We start from the raw sequence: 20,918 nt of genomic DNA, 5'->3' as shown, positions 1-20,918 counted from the left end.
GTAGCATGGCTACAAGAGCGCTGTGGTTTGAATAACTAAGTAACTGCCAATATGAAAAAAGAACAAAACCAAAAACCTGCTACAAGCATCTTTATAACTAGTACACAGTTCTCACAATTACAAAACTTAATGCTACTCCACCTATATTGAAAATACACCTATGTAAACAGTGTATTGTTAAAATTCTCAGAGATCATATAGAAAAAGTCAACTGCTAAATACTTGCCAACTTTTGCCTTGTTAAAAGTTTGACTTCATAGAAATACGTTGTATGACATTAAGAAAATTCCTCAGCTTTGAAAATGACCATTTAAATCATACTCCTGCTTCTGTTCATTGTAGATAAACAAAACTTTATACTTACAGACACTTGACTGACAGTAAAAGCTTTCTCCATGTATAAATAGTGCCTAAGTAATGATTCTCTCATTGTTAGGAAACAATCTCCTTAAATTTACTATTAAGTTCTGTCTGAATTTGAACACATATTTACTTCTTGAGAGGACAGTAAAATAAATGAAGGTCTTCTACCTATTGTTCTGAATAACACCTCTTGGTCTCCTCCCTCCCCAGTGCATTCCCCGCCCAGACTCAGTACTAGTTCTCTATCTATCCCTGTGAAAAGAACAAACTGCTTAAGTTTCTAAAACATTGTTTAGGCAGGTTATACATAATAATAAAGTTTCTGTCAGGATAACAACATACCACTGAGAATCTTCTAATGAAATACGCATTTAATGAAGGCCTAAGAGACTCAGTTTTAAAAAGTGCTATGTTCAAACTTGTTTAGGTATGAAGACAAATATTTTTTCCTCCAAACTTAACATTTTGTTTTTAATATAGTCCTCTTAAATCAACATTATATGAGTGAAACAGGTCATCAGTTTGTGTTTTAAATATTATGTTCCAGACAGAAAGTACTATTAAAATAAAAAGAACACTTAAAACTGATATAAGCAAACAGAGCAACTTTCTTCCTGTTTTGGGGCAAGCAGCTGCATGTTTGTTCATGATCGCAATCACATGTGGATATTATGCCATTTACTTCACCTCACCCGTCTGCTCTTGGTTCTTCTGAGTAAGAAAGGTATTTAAATCTACAAGAATCCTGTTCCAGGTAAAATAAGATTATTGTAAATTGCAATACCACTCCTTCTCATCAGAATATAGCCAACAGGGAAGGCAGATATACCTGTGTAATATCATAAAGGAACTAATTCTGTTTGCTCAGCTAAGAAACTAGGATTTCATCTGTTTTGTAGCCTTTGGTTTGGTGATCAGCAGTAGGGAATGGGGTGGGGTTTTTTGTTTTGGGGTTTTTTTCCTGTATCAAGAGAACAGATGAAATTTAGTTGGTGATCTCAAAATAAATTCTAAGTAACAGGTGTCCACGAGCCATATGTTCCATACCCCTGCTCTAAGTTATGATAAGAGAAAGCTGTATACCAAATGTGGTGGTCCTAGCTCTTCTCATGTAGCCGGAGTTCTTGGATAGACAGACAGACAGACAAACTTTCTCAAATACATAGTAGATAAATGTTTATATCAAATACAGAATGGTATTTTCAGGATAGATAAAGTTTGGTGCCCATCAGTTCTGTCTCTTTAATATATGATTACAAATTACAAAATATTTGACATATCAAAACAAACATACTCAGTGAATATTAGATTCTTCTCCTCTCTTTGGGCGATCATTCAAAAACAAGTAGTACATCTTCATGTCACCTTCCTATTTGTGAGTTCATTGATGGATGACTGGCTTGATTCAGGAGCCACAGGTTTTATCACAGAAGGGCAACTGTCGGTAGTTGTTAGAAGGGCGTGTGCCTCTGCCATTCTTTTCTTCTCTGCCTCTCCTCATCTGCATTGTGATGGGACTTTTCAAATTGTGCCAGCCCCTTATGGATTACTGCTCTCCACTAGGGATGGTCCTGGGCAAGGTTCTCACAAGTGTTGACACCGATGCTGTACTTTTTCATGTGTGCCTTTCAGCATGTCTTTATAATGCTTTCTCTAGCCCCCAACACTCCATCGTCCCTCCTCCTACTTAGAATCTGTTTTGGGCAGCACTAATCAGACATCTGAACCACGTTACTAGTCTAAGTTGTTGCTGGTGAACAATAATGGCTTAGATGCTGGTCATGTTTGACTCTTCTAGGACACTAGGGTTCATGGGCCTATCCTCTGAAGAGATATTTAGGATTTTCCTCAGGCAGCATTGATGATATTCTTCGAGTGCCTTCATATGAGACACATATGTTGTCCAGATGTCACATGTGCACAGTAGCACTGGAACAACCACTGAATAGTATACAAGGAGCTTTGTCTTGCCAAAAAGGTCCCAGTTTTCAAAGACTCTTTGTCTCAAGAAGGCAAAAGCAGAGCTTAGACAATGCGGTGAAGGGTCAGGGCAATGAAAAGGAAATTACCCATCTTCTGCACTAAAGATGGTTCTTCGAGATGTGTCCCCCCCAAAAGGTGCTCCACCCTATGTGTTGGTGCATCCTCTCACCAGCCCTTGGAGATTCTTCCATAGCAGTAGTTTCCTGTGCCACCCATGTGCAGTAGCTCCTCCTCTTGCTATCTGGCACACGTGCAGCATGGGCTCCTCCATTCCTTCTCTACCTGACACTCCAAAGCAGGGGAAGGGAAGTGGAGCACTCACAGGGACACACATCTCAAAGAACCATCATTTCTGCACAAGGTGAGTAACTCCTTCTTCTTCTAGTAGTGTCCCTGTGGATGCTTCCCAGTAGTCGTAGAATGGAGGTGGGTTTAGAGCTCAGTTACCACAACAGTAAACAACACAGCTTGATCCACTTGTATAGAAGAAGCAATGTTAGATGTTGAGTCTCCTGACATCTAAGATTGAGCTCCACCCCCACTTTTCTTCTGAGTGAGGAAATAAGTGGAGTAGAACCACTTGCCCCAAAATTGCTCAAGGACAAGCTCAACAGCACACAAGCTGAAGAGATGCTGGACTTCCTGGTTGAGCATACTCTCATGAGAGGGGTCCCTGAAGAGGAATCAGGTAGGGGGTGAAGAAGTGAAAGGGATGGAGTACCTTTGTGCCACCAGTTGTAGAACCTATTTGTCCATGGTGATAGCCCTCCACTGAGGAACAAAAAGGTGGAGGTGGTGGTGGAATGGTTGTAACTGCATAGTGCCCGGATAATGATGGATCACTCTTGATCACGCCCTCAGAATTGTTGTTTACATAGTTGAGGGTGAGACGTCGAGGATTGCTGTCCCTCATGCTACCTGCCCAACCGTCTGCATTGAGATCTGTGCTTTTGGCAGGGCTCAAAACAGTACTGCTGCTGAGGCTGCTGAAACTGCTCCTGAGGTCACCGGTGCAGTGAGTAGCAGGCCTATTTACTGGGAGCATGTACATGCCAAGTGTGCACAAGGTAGACCAGGAATCCTTCATAGAATGCAGGACCTCATCAGTCTCCTCGGCAAATAGGTGCTGGTGATTGAACAGGAGGTCCTTGATCTTTTGCTGTAGCTCCTTTAGCACCCCAGGGGATATGAGCCATGATGTGTGACACATGACCACCGGCAACACCGTAACTCGAGCCACTGTGCCCACGATGTTCATTGCAGACTGCATGGTAGTACAGGCAACAATGTGCCCCTCCTTGATAATGCTGCTAAGGGCGTGCCACTGATGTTCTGGCAGAGCTGGGACCAGTTCCTGTAGTTTAGAGTAGTTTAGATCATAATCAGCCAGCATTGCCATATAATTAGCCGCCTGAAGTAGTAAAGTGCCAGATGAGTAAACTTTGTGGCCCATGATATCCCATTTTTGCTGGCTTTGTCCTGGGGGGTTGAATGGAACAACCTAGTTTGGTTGCAGACAGCATCCAAGACAAGGGAGTTGGGGCATGCGTGTGTGACAGGAATTCGGCAAACTTAGAAGCCACAAAGTACTTTTTGTTTGCCCATTTGTTAGTGGGGCAATGGACACTGCGGTTTGTCAGAGCACTGTGGCCGGGTCCATTATAGCCTTGTCCATAGGTAGCACCACCCTGGATGAGGAAGAGAGTTGCATCATGCAGAGAAAACGATATTGCTTAACAGGCACCTCCTGCGTGTCCTTGTCCTGTGTCTGTAGCACCCAACAGAAGAGGTCTTAAAAGGCCCTAAGATCATCCAGAGAAGCAGGTGACAAGCTGAGCACCACACCCTCCAGTGAGGAGGAAGAAGGTTGAAGCGGGGGGAACCCTTTTTCCTCTCAGAAAGAGAGTCGTCAGTGCTGGGGTCCAAGGACAGTTGGTACAGTGCCAAACTGGATGGCCATGGCAATGGTGGACAAGGTTCCTATGCCCTCGACAGTGCCAACTGGGAATACGAGCATGGAGAACCAGGTATGCCATGAAGGCCACTGCTGCTCTGTGTGCAAATAGTGATGGGCAAACCACAGTGATGGTGGGGGTGAATATAGCATGGCGGATGCATATCTTGCCATCCAGAGTGCACTGGACTTGAATGTTGTGATGAAAACAAGCTTGGGCACTCAGCCATGTTCACCAGGTGTCTGAAGTCTGGTGCAGGAAGCGCATGACGACGACAAGTGATGAGAAGGCACAAGGAAGTAGGTGGCCCCGAAGAGGCTCAGTGCAGAGGCGACAGCACTGGATGTGGCACTTGACTGCACGGTGCCATTTTGGATGTTGTTTCCTTCAGTGCTGAATGCTTTGGTAGACCAGAAATCCTTCATAGAATGCAGGTCCTTTTCAGTCTTTTCAGCAAAATGGTGCTGGCAATTGAATGGGAGGTCCTCGACCTTTTACTGTAGCTCCTTTGGAACCATGGAGGGTATGAGCTAGGATGTGTAATGCATGACCACCACCAATGCTGTAACTCAAGCTGCTGTATCTGTGATGTCCATAGCAGATTGTATAGAAGTGCTGGCAGTAGTGTGCCCCTCCTTGTCCTGTGCCTGTGCCACATGAGAGAAGAGCTCTTGAAAGGTCCTAGGATCATCTGTAGAAGGAGATGACAAAGTGAGCACTGCACTCCCTGGTGAAGAGGAAGAAGGTTTTAGCAGGGAGGCCTTTTACCCCTCAAAAAGGGAGCCCTTGGTGCTGGAGTCCAAGGATGGACCATCGGTGCAGAGAGTACTGAGGGGTCACAAGCTTGGTGATGCTGGGACATTGCAGTAGTCTGTACTTGAAGCGGGGTGGAGTTTTGACTCTGCATTTACAAGGCAACACCAACCAGTGCAGCGATCATGACCAGTGTCACCTGCAGGCCAAGCTGGGTGCCAAGTGTGGAGCCATCATCTTTGCGCGCTTAGCATGCCCTGCCTTAGCTACTGGAGGGCTCAATGGAGCTGACAATGCTGGCAGTGCCATTGCCTAGTGTTCACATCTTGGGTCTGAGAGTACTTATTTGTGCAGTGCCAGTAAAGACAATGAAGGCGTGCTCACAGCAGCTTTGCCCTCCGGCATGGCCCATGAAGATGGTGCTGGAAGCCAGGAACAGGATGGGGACAAGTCTAGCACCATCGCTAGAGATTGCGAAGACACCGGCGGGGGCTTAGTGTCTGATGCTGCAGGGACTTTTCACAGAGAAAAATTTTGAACTGATTGGCTCGTTTCCTACGGACTCTTGCTGTTATGCTGGAGCATTGAAAACACAATTGCATCTGATGACCTCACCCAGACACTTAATACAGGACATATGGCTGTCAGAAACTGGCATGGCATCCTTGCAGGATTTGCACCACTTGCAGCCCAGGGAGCCCCACATAGCAATGATGCAGCAATTAAAAACTAACACAAACTACATTTTTTTGGTATTTTTTTGTTTGTTTTTGTTTTAGAACAGTAAAGAACTAGGGAAAAGAACTTGGACTAGGTAAAGGGCTAAACTAACTGTAAACCAACTAACTTGTTTTGTAGAGATATACAACGATCCATCTGCAGCTGAGGACACCAGATATGGAACTGAGGAGCCCATGCTGTGCGTATGCCAGATAACACACTGAGGTGCTACTGCACATGCATAGCATGGAAAACTATGGCTATGGAAGAATCTCCAACCACTGGCACAAGGACACACTGACACCCAGAATGGAGCACCCACAGGGACACTGGTCAAAGGAAAAAAAACGTAGAATAGTGATGAGGCAATAATGCAGCCTTGTTTGACTCCTGTTTTGACCTCAAAGGGCATCACTTTGGGATCCATTGTTTCTCACCAATGTAGCAGACTTGTTGTTGTCAAGCAGCCTCAAGATGCTAATGAATTTTTGGGGGTAGCTGATCTTTGAGAGGACGGTCCACAGGGCACTGTGACTGCGTCCAACACTTTGGCCAAGTCAAGGAAACTCATGTATAAGGTTTGGTTTTCTTCATGAAATTTTTCTTACAGTTGCCAGGTGATGAAGATCATGTCCATTGTTCCTTGGAATGGTTGGAAGCCACACTGGGGTTCTGGAAGAATTTCTTCTGAGTGTGGCAAGAGTCAGTTTGCAAGGATTCAAGCTAAGATTTTCCTTGCTGTTGCCGGGAAGGAGAATCCACACTATTTTCCACAGTCCAACTTGTTTCCCTTCTTGAAGAGAAGCATGTCTCTGAACTCTCATAGCATCTGTTCCCTAGACCAGAACTTAAGAACCAGGTGGTGGAGTTGTTTGTGGAGCTCTGGCCTGCCTTCTTTGAAGACTTGTGCAAAAATTCCATCTAGTCCAGTCGCCTTGTTGTTCTTCATTGCTCCGCTGGCAGCTTGGACCTCACTCAGGGTAGGAAGTGTTCCAAGATCATCCCTAAGCAGTTGCTAAGGAATTTGGTCAAAAGATTCTAGGACCACAGTGGAGGGGCAGTTCCAGAGCTCATTATAGTGCTCCCTCCAGTGAGAAGCAATGGCTTCATTGTCTTTCAAGAACTGGGTACCATCCTTTGATCTCAGGGGATTGATTCCATGGTTTCTTGGTCTGTTAATTGTTTTGCTAGCAGTAAATACATCTCATATCATTGATGTTGCAAAATGCTAGAATTCTTGTGCCTTCTCTGTCCACCTTTGAGCATAGGGCCTGGCTTTTTCCTTTGTGTCCTCCCACCTGGGAAAATCCAGAGCCTACGCTCAGCGAAGTCAGTACTCTGGGGATGAGAGGGACATGAGCTGCACAGCAAAAAGGTGGATTCGTGATGCCACTCTTGTTGGGTTGGGTATCAGACCTCATCAGATTCACCTCTTGTCTGAAGAGAGATTCATCTTGGAAATACACATTTAGTATTGGATGTGGGGAGGAGAAGAGAAGTAAGCAATTCCTTGTGCAGGAAGAGACTCAATAAGAACGGGGCAATAGGACAGGGGAGCAAGCAATAACTTGTGTGGGAGAGAGGTACAGGAGGTATCTTGCTGCTGCTTCTGGAACGGTCATTTCTGGTATTGAGCTCACTGTGCTCCTCTCCTTTCACTGAGTTAGGTAGGTTCTCTTTAGCTGAGTGAGCCCTTGTTTGTAGGAGAAGGTGGATTTTACCTCAGAGACTCATCATATTACAGGGCAGAAGAGATTGGTGCAGAGAGGCTGAGTTCACCAAGTCCATGTTCTCTGTGGGGTACCTGAAAACAGGTGGCTGGCTATGGGCAATGGAGCATGATGCAGGGGGTTTGGTCCTGAGAATGGAGGAAGGCCAAAGAATACGACATGGGCTGAATAGGGTGAAAATATGTACAATTTTGTCCAGGACAGTCCCCTTTTTCAGCTCTGTCTTAGCTGCCCCTACCCGTTTGACAAACTGGATATGTGTCACTGCTGCAAGATAGAGCAGAGAGTGGTGGCTGCTGCCCTAACATCAGCTGAAGGCAGCACTGCCTACCAGCAGGGAAGTGGAAAAATTTGCTGCTGGCAGACAGTGCTGCCTTCAGAACTGGTCCCCGGAGCAGTGCAGAGTGAGGCGTGGGGCTGTGGGATCAGCTTCCACGAAAGGAGGTGCAGAGATTCACAAACAGGGGTGAAATGAGACTCAGCAGGGGGAAGCCAGAGCTGGGGAGGGAAAGGGAGCAGCCTCAGCTGGGTGAGGCAGAGTTCAGTGGGGAGAGGGACAAATCCCCAGCTGCAGGCAGCATGGGGGCAGGAGGTCAGCCCAACCCTAGCTATGAACAGCACAGGACAGGAGGAGAGATGAACCCCAGCCTTGGGCCATGTAGAGCTGGAGATGGATGGGATAGGCCCCAGGTGCAGGTGGCATGGGACTAGAGGAGACCCATGGTGGGCAGTATGGAGTTCAGGGAGTAGATTCTCAAGCCCCAACTGTGGGCAGCATAGGGCTCAGTGCAGTGTTTCCTCTATTTTTTTCCACCTCAGCAGAATGAATTTTCTTATATGCACCAATAGGGAGGTGACACCTCACCTTCATATTTGGTGCACATAACAAAACTCATGTGGTAGAAGAGGGGGCAAGGGGTCTTGAGTGTGGGAGGTGGCTCAGAGTTAGGGTAGAGGGCTGAGGTTCAGGAGTGTGAGGACTCCAGCTGGGGATGGGAGCTCCAGAGTGGGGTAGGGATTGAGAGGCTCAGGGATGGGACAAAAGATTGATGCGCAATGGCTCTGGCTGGTGGTGGAGGCTCTGGGATGGGGATAACGGGTTTGGCATAAAGGAAGAGGTACAGGCTCTGGACTGAGGGTGTGAGCTTTGGGGTGAGGCCAGGGATGAGGGCTTTGGGGTGCAGGAGGTGCTCAAGCCTGGAGAGGTTCAAAATGGGGAAGGGAGTTGGGGCACAGGCTTACCTGGGCATGTCCTTGCTGAGGATTGTGAGGAGGGGCCCCTTGCCCCCAGCAGCTTGCTGGTCCTGGGGCAAGCTGTACCAGCTCTGGACTGGGGCAGGTAGGGGGGGCCTCCCCCATATGGTCTCAAGGAGCATCAGGGCTTGGAAAGAGACCTCTCTCCCCACTCTAGTCCTGAGTCCCTATGCAGGGCTTAATGGGAAGCTGCACGGCAGAGCAGCCACGCAGCTTAGGGGGAACTTAGCTGAGGGAGGAGGTAAACACCCAAACTCAGGGTAAGGAGGGAACAACTTCAGCCCCAGACAGCACGGGAGTATTGGGGGCAGGATCAGCCCCACCCCAAGCTGCAGTCAGCAGAGGGCTCCAGCTCAGCCCCAGCTGTAGGTGCACAGGGCTTATGGGGCTTGAGGTCAGCCCCAGCTGTGGATTGCACAGGACTGGGGGCAGAGGACAGATCCCGCCATGGGCAGTGCAAAGTTTGGGAAGAGCAAGGCTCAGGCTCAACTCCAGATATGGCAGTGGGAGGGAAGTAAAGGAAGGAAAGGGAAGTGGGGAGAGAGCTCCAGCCTCAGAAGGTATGGGGCAGGCAGCTTGGGTGAGCCCTGCAATGGGGAAATGCTTGAACAAGTTTCTATAGCTGTTTTACTTTAAGAAATACGGGCATCTGTGAGGGGAGAGAGTGAAGATGTCAAACCCTCTACTTTTCCACTAGGGCTTGGATAAGAACCAGGTGTTCTGCCTCTTCTCACTCACCCGCTGGCGGTGGTTTGCGTTACTGTTCCTCACCAGTCGCAGATGCTCCAAAGCAGCTGATACTGGTGTGTAGTTAACACTTAAATTGTGCTGTGTGTTAATCATACACATTAATGGCAGTTAACTGACAGCCCTAGACAAAACTGAAGTAACATAATGGAACAATGAAGTCTCGGGCACAAAATTAGATAAACTGGTGGCAAGAGGTCTAAATCTTGAACCACAATGGCAACAGCAAAAATTCTAGTCACCTACTGTGAATTAACATAATTCAAATGCAATAAAACCAAAAGAAAAATCACTTATTAAAATTATTTTCTAAAGTGATGAATTGATGCTGGAAAGCAAATCCATCAACCATAAGTCACTTATCTATTTAGAACTTTGATATGAAGTCAACAAATGAAATTCATCACCATAACTACAAAAACTAAAATGCAGTGTGCAAGTGGAATTCCTAAGAATAAAAAGCAAACACCAGAAAGAATTACTGCCTAAACCAGGAAGAAAGGTGGAACCAGTGGAATAAACAAAAAAACAACAACAAATAAAACCCTAACATCAACTGTGAAGCTTTTACTCTAATAAACAATAGCACATGTACTTTAACTTCGTGTACTGCCTCACCTCTGCTGTATTCTTAGCTTGCATATATGATGCTCTATTATAGCTTATGTAACTACCGTCAACAAGCCTATCTTCCTTAATAAGAAATTAGTAACTAAAAAGGTATATGGTGATGGGTGTTAAAAGGAATAGAATACTAGATAATTACTTTAAAATGTTCCAACTTTAAAAGCTTTATTAAAACCCCTAAATTTGATAAAGTGATGAGCTTTCGTGGGACAGACCCACTTCTTCAAACCATAGGCACACCAGAACAGGCTCAATATTTAAGGCACAGAGAATCAAAAATAGTAATCAAGGTTGACAAATCAGAAAAATTATTATCAAAGTGAGTAAATCAGAGAGCAGAGGGGCAGAAGGAAGGGTGGGAGTCAAGAATTAGATAAAGCAAAGTATGTAAAAGAGTCCTTATAATGACACAGATAATTGCCATCCTGGTTCAAACCACGTGTTAATATGTCAAATTTCAATAAAACAAGAGAGTTCAACAGCCTCTCTTTCCAAACAGCTGTTAAAGTTCCTATTCAGTAAAACACAGACTTCACCAAATATTACCAAATCTCTACCACATATTCATTTGAATTACCCACCAGGAGAAATAAAAAAACAAATCACCAGAACCAGACGAACACCCAGAGACCAGCTACTCCAAGATAGGCCCAAAAAAGCCCATAAGAGAACACTGCTGGTCATTACCTACAGCCCCCAACTCAAACCACTACGACATATTATTAAAGACCTACAACCTATCCTTAATCCGGATGCCACTCTCCAGAAGGCCCTAGGTGACAGGCCTGTTCTCTCCTATAACCTCCCAATCTTATGAGGATTCTCACCAACAACCACAGACTATACCACAAGAATACCAGTCCTGGAACTTTTCCTTGCAACAAGCCCCTTTGCCAACTTTGTCCACGTATCTATTCTGGAGATACCATCACTGGACCTAACCAGGTTATTCACAGAATCACGGGAACATTCTCATGTTCCTCAACTAAACATCATATATGCCATCATGTGCCAACAATGCCCACATACTTTGCATATTGGACAGACTTCAAACTGTCTTAGACAAATAATTAATGGGCATAAAACAGACATAAAAACACTCCTGATCCACAAACCTGTTAGCCAGCATTTTAATGGAGTGGGCCATTCTGTTAATGACTTTAGAGTCTGCGTGTTACTGAAAAGGAATTTTCACAACACTCTTGAAAAAGAGGCTGCTGAACTCTCTTTTATATTCAAATTCGACACATTAACACATGGTTTGAACCAGGATGGGAATTTTCTGGGTCACTATAGGGGCTCGTTTGCATACTTGGCTTAATTTAATTCTTGACTTTGCCCCCCACTTCTGCCCCTCTACTCTCTGATTTGCTCACCTTGATAATTTTTTTTCTGATTTATCCACCTTGATTACTGTTTTTGGTTCTCTGTGCCTTAAATATTGAGTCTGTTCTGGTGTGCCTATGGTTTGAAGAAGTGGGTCTGTCCCACAAAAGCTCACTTACTAAATTATTTTGTCAGTCTTTAAAGTGCTACTTGACTGCTTTTTTGTTTTTTTAAGATTTGAACCTGTGAGTCTAGGTGTTTCAATCCAAAGCTTAAATCATTAACATACCGCTCTGTCATCAGGCCTCATAAGAGACCAGAAGTCACGTTCATAGTCATTCTTTTAAAGGGAGGGATGGCTCTTTAAAAATGACATAGTGTTATTGTTTCTCCTCCCAGCAGGTTTGAAGAGATGTCATGAAATATTCATCATATGTACTTTTAATATTCTGTTCTACTTTATTAGAAATAATGGTTGTTTGGTGATCTAATACTGAATTATAATGCTGGTACATTTAGAACTGAACACTTCCATTCCAAACACTCTTTGTTCATTTATGAGGTTTTCAAATTACTGCTTAAGCTAATATTTCTTACACTGGGTCTTCACTTATGTTATTTTGCTTTAATGTTTAAAGGACAGATAGTTCTCAATGAACATTTGCTTTTTCCTGCTTCAAAATATTTGAGAAAAAGACAGCTACCTGTTTCTATAACTAGCATTCTCCGAGATGTGTTGCTCATGTCCATTCAACATAAGGGGGTGAGTGTGTGGGTGTGCGTGTGTGCACATGTGTGCTCACCATATGCACCAGTGCCGGTAGTTTTTGACTCAGAAGTACCCATAGGAGAGCTGCCTCAGGATCCTCCTAAAGTGGAGAGAGCATAAGGCATCTCCAGCCCCCTCTCTCCTCAGTTCCTTCTTTCCAAACAAGCAGCGAGGGATAAAAAGGCATCTTTCAAAAGGTGGAAGGCAAATCCTAGAGAGGTAAATAGAAAGGAACATAAACACTACCGAATTAAGTGTAAAACTGTAATAAGGAAAGCCAAAAAAGATCTTGAGGAACAGCTAGCCAAAAGCTCAAAAAGTAATAACAGAATGTTTTTTAAATACATTAGAAGCAGGAAGCCTGCTAAAAAACCAGTGGGTCCCCTAGACAATACAAATACAAAAGGAGCAATCAAGGATGATAAAGCCATTGCAGAGACACTAAATGACTTCTTTGCTTCAGTCTTCACGGCTGAGGATGTTGGGGAGATTCCCAAACCTTCACCATGTTTTGTGGGAAATGAAACTGAGGAACTGTTCCAGACTGAAGTGTCATTAGAGAAGGTTTTGGAACAAATAGATAAACTTAATGTTAACAAATTACCGGGATCAGATGGCATTCATCCAAGGGCTCTGAAAGAACTCAAATGGGAAATTGCAGAGCTATTAACACTAGTTTGTAACCTGTCCTTTGGATCACCTCCTGTACCTAATGGCTGGAAGATAGCTAATGGGACACTAATATTTAAAAAGGGCTCTAGAGATGACCCTGGCAATTACAGACCAGTAAGTTTAACGTCATTTCCAGGCAAACTAGTTGAAACAACAGTAAAGAATAAAATTGTCAGGCATGTAGAAGAACATAATCTGATGGGCAAAAGTCAACATGGTTTCTGCAGAGGGAAATCATGTATAACTAATCTGTTAGAGTTCTTTGAAGGCGTTAACAAACATGCAGACAGGGGAGATCCAGTGGAAATAGTATACTTAGATTTCCAGAAAGCCTTTGACAGGGTACCTCCATCAAAGGCTCTTATGTAAATTAAGTTGTCATGGGGTAAGAGGGAAAGTCCTTTCATGGATTGAGAACTGGTTAAAAGACAGGAAACAGAGGGTAGGCATAAATGGGACATTTTCCAAATGGAGAGGGGTAACTAGTGGTGTCCCCCAAGGGTCAGTTCTACGACCAATCTTGTTCAATTTATTCATAAATGGTCTGGAGAAGGGGGTGAGCAGTGAGGTGGTAAAGTTTGCAGATGACACTGAACTGTTCAAGATAGTCAAGACAAAGGCAGACTTTGAAGAACTTCAAAAAAATCTCATCAAACTCAGTGATTGGGCAACAAAATGGCAAATGAAATTTAATGTGGATAAGTTTGGGGCAATGCACATAGGAAAAAATAACCCCAACTATACTTACAATATGATGGGGGCTAATTTATCTTTCACTAATTAGGAAAGAGATCTTGGAGTTATCGTCTATAGTTCCTTGAAAACATCCACGCAGTGTGCAAAGGCAGTCAAAATGACAAATAGGATGTTAGGTATTATTAAAAAAGGGATAGAAAATAAGACAAGGACTATCTTACTGCCCCTATATAAATCTATGGTATGCCCACATCTTGAATACTGTGTACAGATGTGGTCTCCTCACCTAAAAAAAAAAAAGATATCCTAGCACTGGAAAAGGTTCAGAAAAGGGCAACTAGAATGATTAGGGGCTTGAAACAGGTCCCATATGAGGAGAGGCTAAAAAGATTGGGACTTTTCAGTTTAGAAAAGAGGGGGCTGAGGGGGGACATGATAGAGGTATATAAAATTATGACAGGTGTGGAGAGGGTGAATAAGGAGAAGTTATTTACTTGTGCCCATAATACAAGAACTAGAGGACATCAAATGACATTAATGGGTATCAGGTTTAAAACTAATAAAAGTGTGTTCTTCTTCACTCCACGCATAGTTAACCTGTGGAATTCCTTGCCAGAGGAGACTGTGAAGACTAGGACTATAACAGAATTTAAGAAAGAGCTAGATAAATTCATGGAGGTTAGGTCATTAAAAGGCTATTAGCCAAGGGGAGAAATAGTGTCCCTGGCCTCTGATTGTCAGAGGCTAGAGATGGATGGCAGGAGACAAATCGTTTGATCATTGTCTTTGGACCCCGCTCTCTGGGGCATCTGGCACTGGCCACTGTCGGCAGATGGTCTACTGGGCTGGATGGACCTTTGGTCTGACCCAGTATGGCCATTCTTATGTTCTTTCCAGAAATTCTGACAAATAGGAGGAGGGGGGGAAGTTGAATGGACATGAGCAACACATTTCTAACAACATCTGATATGGAAACAGGTAACTGGCTTTTTCAGGATGGAGGTCTGCGGAAAGAGCTTCTCCAAGCCCTTAAGAAATCTGTCTGTGGCCTGATGAGAGAAAATAAAGCAGCCTTGTACCAGGACATGGAAGGCAGAAATGACTACCAGATGCACTCAGATAGAGGCTAATGCTAAGCCTTCTTGCTTGAGGTGCAACAGATAGTTTAGAATATAAAGAAGCAAGGCCTCAATAAGGTCCATGCCCTTCTATAAGCTGAGATGGAAAGCCATTTCCATTTTGCAGCATAAGCGGACCTAGTGAATGGTTTCATGCTTTCTAGGAGCATCCGATGGACCTCCAGAGAACACGCTTGCTCATCAGGATTCAGCCATGAAGCAGCCACGCCGTGAGATAGAACGGATGAAGGTCTGGGTGAAACAGTCATCCTGGTGCTGTGACAGGAGATCTATGCACAGAGGGAGAGGGCAGGGTGGCTGGGCTCAAGGCTTATTAAAGCACTGAACCAGATCAGTGCTGGTATGGCTACACTGTTACAATAAAGGATTACCCGCACCTTGTCCTGTTTGACCCTTTGCAGGACATTGCTGATCAAGAGGAATAAAGGAAACATAGAAGAGGCCTTGCACACATGGAAGAAGAAACACATCTGCTAGGGAGTCCTGTTCCATCCCCAACCTGGAGCAGAACTGAAAACATTTTATTTTCTGCTGCATGGCAATCAGATCCACATTTCTCCAAACTCAGAAAAGCTCAGAGGCTGCCTCTCACTGGAGAGCCCACTTGTGGTGAGAGGAGAACTCTCTGCTCAAACAATCTGCAATGACATTGCTGGCTCCTGGGAGCTATCAAGCCTCCAATGAGATGCCATGGCAGGTGCAGAAGTCCCAGAGCCAGATCACTCCCTGGCAAAGAGCAGGCCCCCCTCTCTCTCTGTGATGTTGAACATGGTGATTGTATTGTCTGTGAAGAGTAGGACCACCTTGCCCAATAGGCAGGGAGGGAATACCTCTCAAGCACTGCCAAATGCCCTGAACTCTTGCATGTTTATGTTCAGCGTGGTTTTCCTCCATCAACCACTGTGTCTGGAGGGCCTCATAAGACCCCCCAGCCTCAATCAGAGATGCTGGACACCAGATCCACAGAAGTGGATCCTTGTGAAAGGGGATCCGCACCATGGTATTTTCTGGTAGGATCCACCACTGTTGTGACTGGATCACTTGGGATGGTAAAAAACAGTACTCAGCTCTGAGTGGGCAGGCACTAGCACCAGAACAGATGCACGCATGAGTGCAGGCTTGCCCCTAGAGATATGCTGAGGGGCAGAGGCCTCAGTCTGCACCATGGATTGCATCGTTTCATTAAGTCTCCATGCTGCCCAGTACATGAAAGGTGTCAACAAAGGGCCAACTTGCACCAGTTTTCCTCTTGGCAAATTAAGGATAATCAGGCTCAGGGCACTCAGTGCTGAGGCATCAAAGTCATGGGCCCCAGAGGCACTGGGGTACTGCCTGCGCTGAAGGCGTCAAGGTCAACAAAGCAGCTGCCCATGACCTGGGTGTCTTGGAGGCACACAGCAGAGACTGGGAGGGGTGCCACACCAGAGGCTTTAGGGAATGCCAGTGCTGGGACAAGTCCTTTTATGGCACCAGGCACAGAATGGAAGGCAGCACGCTGCGCACTGAAGAGCTGGATGCAGAGCCTTGCTGTAGATGTCGAAGTGCCTGGGACTTTTTCATGACCCAAACCCCCAGAGAGGACATGGAAAGAGAAGGGAAACCCTTCTCCACCTGCTGACTACCTAACAATATCTAACTAGAAAACCATGGCTATGCTAAAGAACTGTTTACAACTATTTACATAAGAAAGAGCTAGGGAGACATGGTGTAGCAACAAGTACTCAGCCTCAGTTCCAGCAGCCCACACAAGTGTTAAGAAGGAACTGAGGGCCTGTCAGGGTACAGGGTTCTGCACCAGCACAATTCCAGAGGGCTCCACAGCCAACCCAATGGGTAGCAGCTTGGGTAAAACCTTCCAACAGTTGTACATGTGGTGTGCACATACCTAACTTGAATAGATATGAGAAAGCATTCAAAGAACCACCATTCTCTCCAGGGGGTGCCCGTTAGGTGAGTACACAGAGGCTGAACGGGGAGCATCTTGAACCTGGCAAACTTCACCACATAGGTGCATACCACCATGTGGCCCAGGAGGTGGAGGCACGTTCTGTCCATGATCACTGGAGCCGAGGACACCTCACTCACTGATGACACTTGTGCATTTCCTGGGGAAAAGATGCCCTGCCAATATGGGAGTCTAGCACTGCTCCAATCAACTCCATTCTCCGAACTGGAGCTAATGCCAACTTTCAGTTATTTATTAAGAGGCCCAGGTGATGACATGTGCAGAGCAAGAGATCAATGTCCTGCTGTACTTTGGACTAAGACCCAGCATTGATAAGCCAGTCATTGAAACAGCAATACAGTTGAATCCCAACACATCTCAGGTAAGCTGCCACCACAGCTGTGCATTTGGTGAGCACCTGGGGGTTCCATGGATAACCCAACGGGTATTGGTTCACACCTACCATAAATGACAGGTACCTCTTGTCACCCTTGAAGATCAGAACATGAAAGTATGCATTGTTGAGATCGAGGGCAGCACACCAATCTCCTAGATCCAGGCTGGGGATAATAAAAGCCAGGGATACCATGTACCTGTTACCAGTTGAAGCCTCACAAGTCCAGGATGCGAAGAAGTCTCCCTTTGGCTTTCAGGGTTAAAAAGTAACAGGAATAGAAGCCTCTGTTCTTATACTAGGGCAGCACCCCCTCCACCACTCCTACACTCAGCAACTCCTGCACCACATGCTCAAGGAATTGTTTGTGAGAGAGTCACTGAAGACTGACGGGTGGGGAAAGCAGGAGAGTAGTCAGCTGGAGAGTATAGCTGTGTTCCACAGTGGCCAGGAGTTCATAGTAATGGCCTTCCAGGCTAGGAGAAAGGAATGGAGGTGGGACAAAAACAAACGGGAGATTTTGGTCCAACAGGTGTGTTGCCCTCAGGTGCACCATCAAAAGGGGCACTTGCTGGACTGTTTCAGCTACGCTGAGGTAGGCTGTGCCAATGGCTGTGTAGGGTGACCTGACTTCCTCTTGAAGGCCTTAGGTTTCCCTTGGGGCTGCTCATGCAAGGGGTAGGAACCTTTAGGTTAAGAAGGCTGTGGCTTAAATTTCTCTCTCTCCAGACCCAGGATGTAGAGGCCCAGGGTCTTAAAGGGAGCGTGAGAGCCCTTAAGCCTATGTAGCTTAGTATATGTCTCTTGTGCAAACAGGGCCACACTGTCAAATGGGAGGTCCTGAATGGAGTTCTGCATCTCCAGGGACAACCCCAAGAGAAGGAGCCACAAGACCCTGCTCAAGGCAATCATGGAGACCATGGATCTGGCTTCAGAGTCCACTGCATCAGAAGCTGTCTGCAGCACCACCCTGGCCATTGAGAAACCTTCCCCTGTCAGGGCCTTGAACTCCTTCCTGGAGCCTTCAGGACAAGGAGGAGGATGCTTGGGCCACCTGGCCTTCTTCGCCTGGGGGTGAGGGAGGGTCACCTATTTCCTCCTACACTGGCAGGGTGATGAGTTTACCATTTCTGACCCTTGGGTGCAGCTTTCATGAGTCATTAAGGAAGAATCTGACGCACTGGTGATCAAGCAAATCACTTGAGACTGCACCGGGAAACTTCATGGGGTTCTAGGGCACCACTGCAATTGCCACAGGGCCTAAAACCACAGGTGCCTTGCAATGGGGCCAAGAGTACCAAATGTAGTGCCACTAATAATGCCAAGGGCTGTGCAAGTGAAATGGAGCCAGACTCCAAAACAGCACTTGCCAAACTGAGATCAGGCGCTCAGACCTCTCCAGTACTTGAAGCAATTGGAAGTTGCTGACACTGGCAAGCTAGCATGCTGTCTGGGTTGGCATTCTGGAAACCCGAGACATACTCCCAGCCAGTGGGGAATGATGCCATTAGGTAGAAGCCAAGTGCCAGGAGAATCTTGATCTCTACGAGCTGCTTTGTCAGTACCAATATGATGGTGCTGGTGAGTAGCAGCAGCAGCAAGTTCTTGGGGAATAGTCTCTTGAATGACAGCATGGTGGCAAAGGGCAAGTGAATACCTCATGCTGCTGGTGCCATGGGGCATATGCCTCCAGAGGTCTGTGCCCACCCTCCAGCAATGTCTGAGGTCCAGAGTCTTGCCCCAGTCTCTCTCTTATGGACAGTGCGGGCTATGGGTAGCTCCCTCTCCATCCATGCAGGAGTGATGGGCACTCAGCGACTAAGGGGTAAACAGAGGCTTCCCTCTATGCCTAAGGCCCATCAGCACCATGGTTGGAGGCACCAGCATGTCTATAATGTCCCGCACCACTTGGAACACTGAAGAGTATTCTGTGGAGCAACCAGGATTGTGCTGCTCCATTGTACCCAGCATATACTCTGGTGCACAATCCGTGGCACAGTCTGCTTTCTTGGCCTTTTCTTTATGGGGGGGCTGGTGACTTGTCCTTTTCAGCCCCTTTTGGCTGCCTGTGCGCTGATGACATACATTGCTGAGTCCCTGGTACCAATGGAATGTTCCACACACAGGCACCAGTGCTTGGAGCAGAGTCAGACTGCTGATCCCGTGGGGGTGAGCGCAGACTCCACAATCAGGGTTTTTAACCATATAACTCTGTCTTTACTTGTCCTCGAGTAAATGATCTGCAGATTTTACACTCATCCAAGATGCGACCTTCACCAGGACTCTGAAGACAATCAACGAGAAGATCACTCAGTGGCACAGGCCTGTGGCATGATGCACAGGTTTTGAAGCAGGTAAGCAGGGCACTCACCACCACCCAGCCTAAGTCCCAAATGTGAGACTGACAGACACTGATCTACAGCTATTAACAGGTACTTAACAAACAAAATTATTTTAAGAGGAAAATGAGAGAAGCACCATACTAAGACTAAAGCCTAAGCTGAGCATGCAGCTTAAAGCACCATCATTGGCAACAGTAAGAAAACTGATGAGGGAAAGGACTGGAGGCACCCTTGTAGCACAGCATGCACACATCATTCCAGGGGACACCTGAACTGGCTCCCCTATGGGTACTGCTAAGGAAAAATCTTCCAGCAACAGTGCACGTAGAGAGTGCATACGACTATGTTGCATGAACATGAGCAAGCACTTGAAGAAGAATAAGCATATATTTGGGAAGACAGAAATAAAATAATGAGTAAGTAGAGTACAGTTTCACACAATTCATTGCTTCTGTAAGCTAAGCACTCATTGCACACACCATTGCATCCCTCCATTACCTCATTCCCCCTTTTTCTCAACCCCATGATAGAGCAGCATATAGTTCCCCAAGGCACCATTCTGGGGAACTGTATGTTGCCCCACTTTCTTTACCTCCCAACCAGGATCTCCCATTCTTCACCTTGTATCAGGGGCTTTGGGTACCTTCTCATTACTTCCTCCTCCACGTCAACAGCTCTGCATCTCAGTCTTTTTTCTTCCACCTCTGTAGTACCTTTTTTATCTCCAGATGGGAAGAGACAGGTGGATAATTGGTGCCACACCCTTCTAACCCCTACCCAACCATGGAGTAGCCTAAGGAGAGACAGCACTAGAAGAGAGGAAGGAACAAAGCCTCTTTCAACCTCCTCTGTCGAGCGCCCCTTGCTGCCTGATCATCTCTCACATAACAGGCAGTTCACAGCACTAGTTTTGTTGCTTGCCCAAATCCTGTATCACTGGCAAAATTACTAAAATATTACTGTCCGGGAACCATTTAAAAGTTTAATCTAATGTAATATTTTTGTAAAGCATAGTTACCTCAAGATCATCCAGTGAACGAGTGATGCTAAATCGCTTAGATCTTCCAAATGATCGCCGATTAGAAGAGCGCTGGGGAGCCAGAGCTAATCCAACCGGATGTCCAAATTTGGCACCCTAAAAACAACAGAAAACACTGAATTACTTTTATTTGTATTTTATTTTTGTATTAAGTTACATAGAGCAACGTCTAAGAGACAACATCTGATTTATAGAGAGGTCTTTTATCCAGTTTTACAATTGTAGAACAGGCATATTAAATACCAACAAGGGAGATCTTCAAAGTAATGAAAGTAAGTGAGTTGCCAATTCTGAATGGGTGTTAGGCACCCCTCTCCATTGGTGCCTCAGAAATTCTCTACTGAAGTCAATTAAGTTCATGATTTGACTTTTCTGGCCAAAGACCCCAATTCTGCAAATATTTAGACATGAATGACTTTATAAATGGAAGTAATCATTGGGACTACTCATCCGCATAAAATAAA

The 20,918-nt window shown here is 45.6% G+C and overlaps 1 protein-coding gene across 3 annotated transcripts in view; it reads right to left on the bottom strand.

Moving 5' to 3' along the window:
- The window catches only part of RGS12 (regulator of G protein signaling 12), a 154,524-nt gene that overhangs the window by 94,832 nt on the left and 38,774 nt on the right, over positions 1 to 20,918 (bottom strand). For all 3 annotated transcript variants that reach the window (XM_074992405.1, XM_074992404.1, XM_074992403.1), the window contains exon 3: positions 20,434 to 20,550. In XM_074992405.1, the coding sequence (XP_074848506.1) occupies positions 20,434 to 20,550 (117 nt within the window). The remainder of the gene's footprint in view (positions 1 to 20,433; positions 20,551 to 20,918) is intronic.

This window comes from Carettochelys insculpta, chromosome 4 (genome assembly GCF_033958435.1).
Source record: "Carettochelys insculpta isolate YL-2023 chromosome 4, ASM3395843v1, whole genome shotgun sequence".
Classification (NCBI taxonomy): domain Eukaryota; kingdom Metazoa; phylum Chordata; order Testudines; family Carettochelyidae; genus Carettochelys; species Carettochelys insculpta.
Note: the sequence above shows the minus strand (reverse complement) of the source record. Positions and strands in the feature narration are given on the sequence as shown.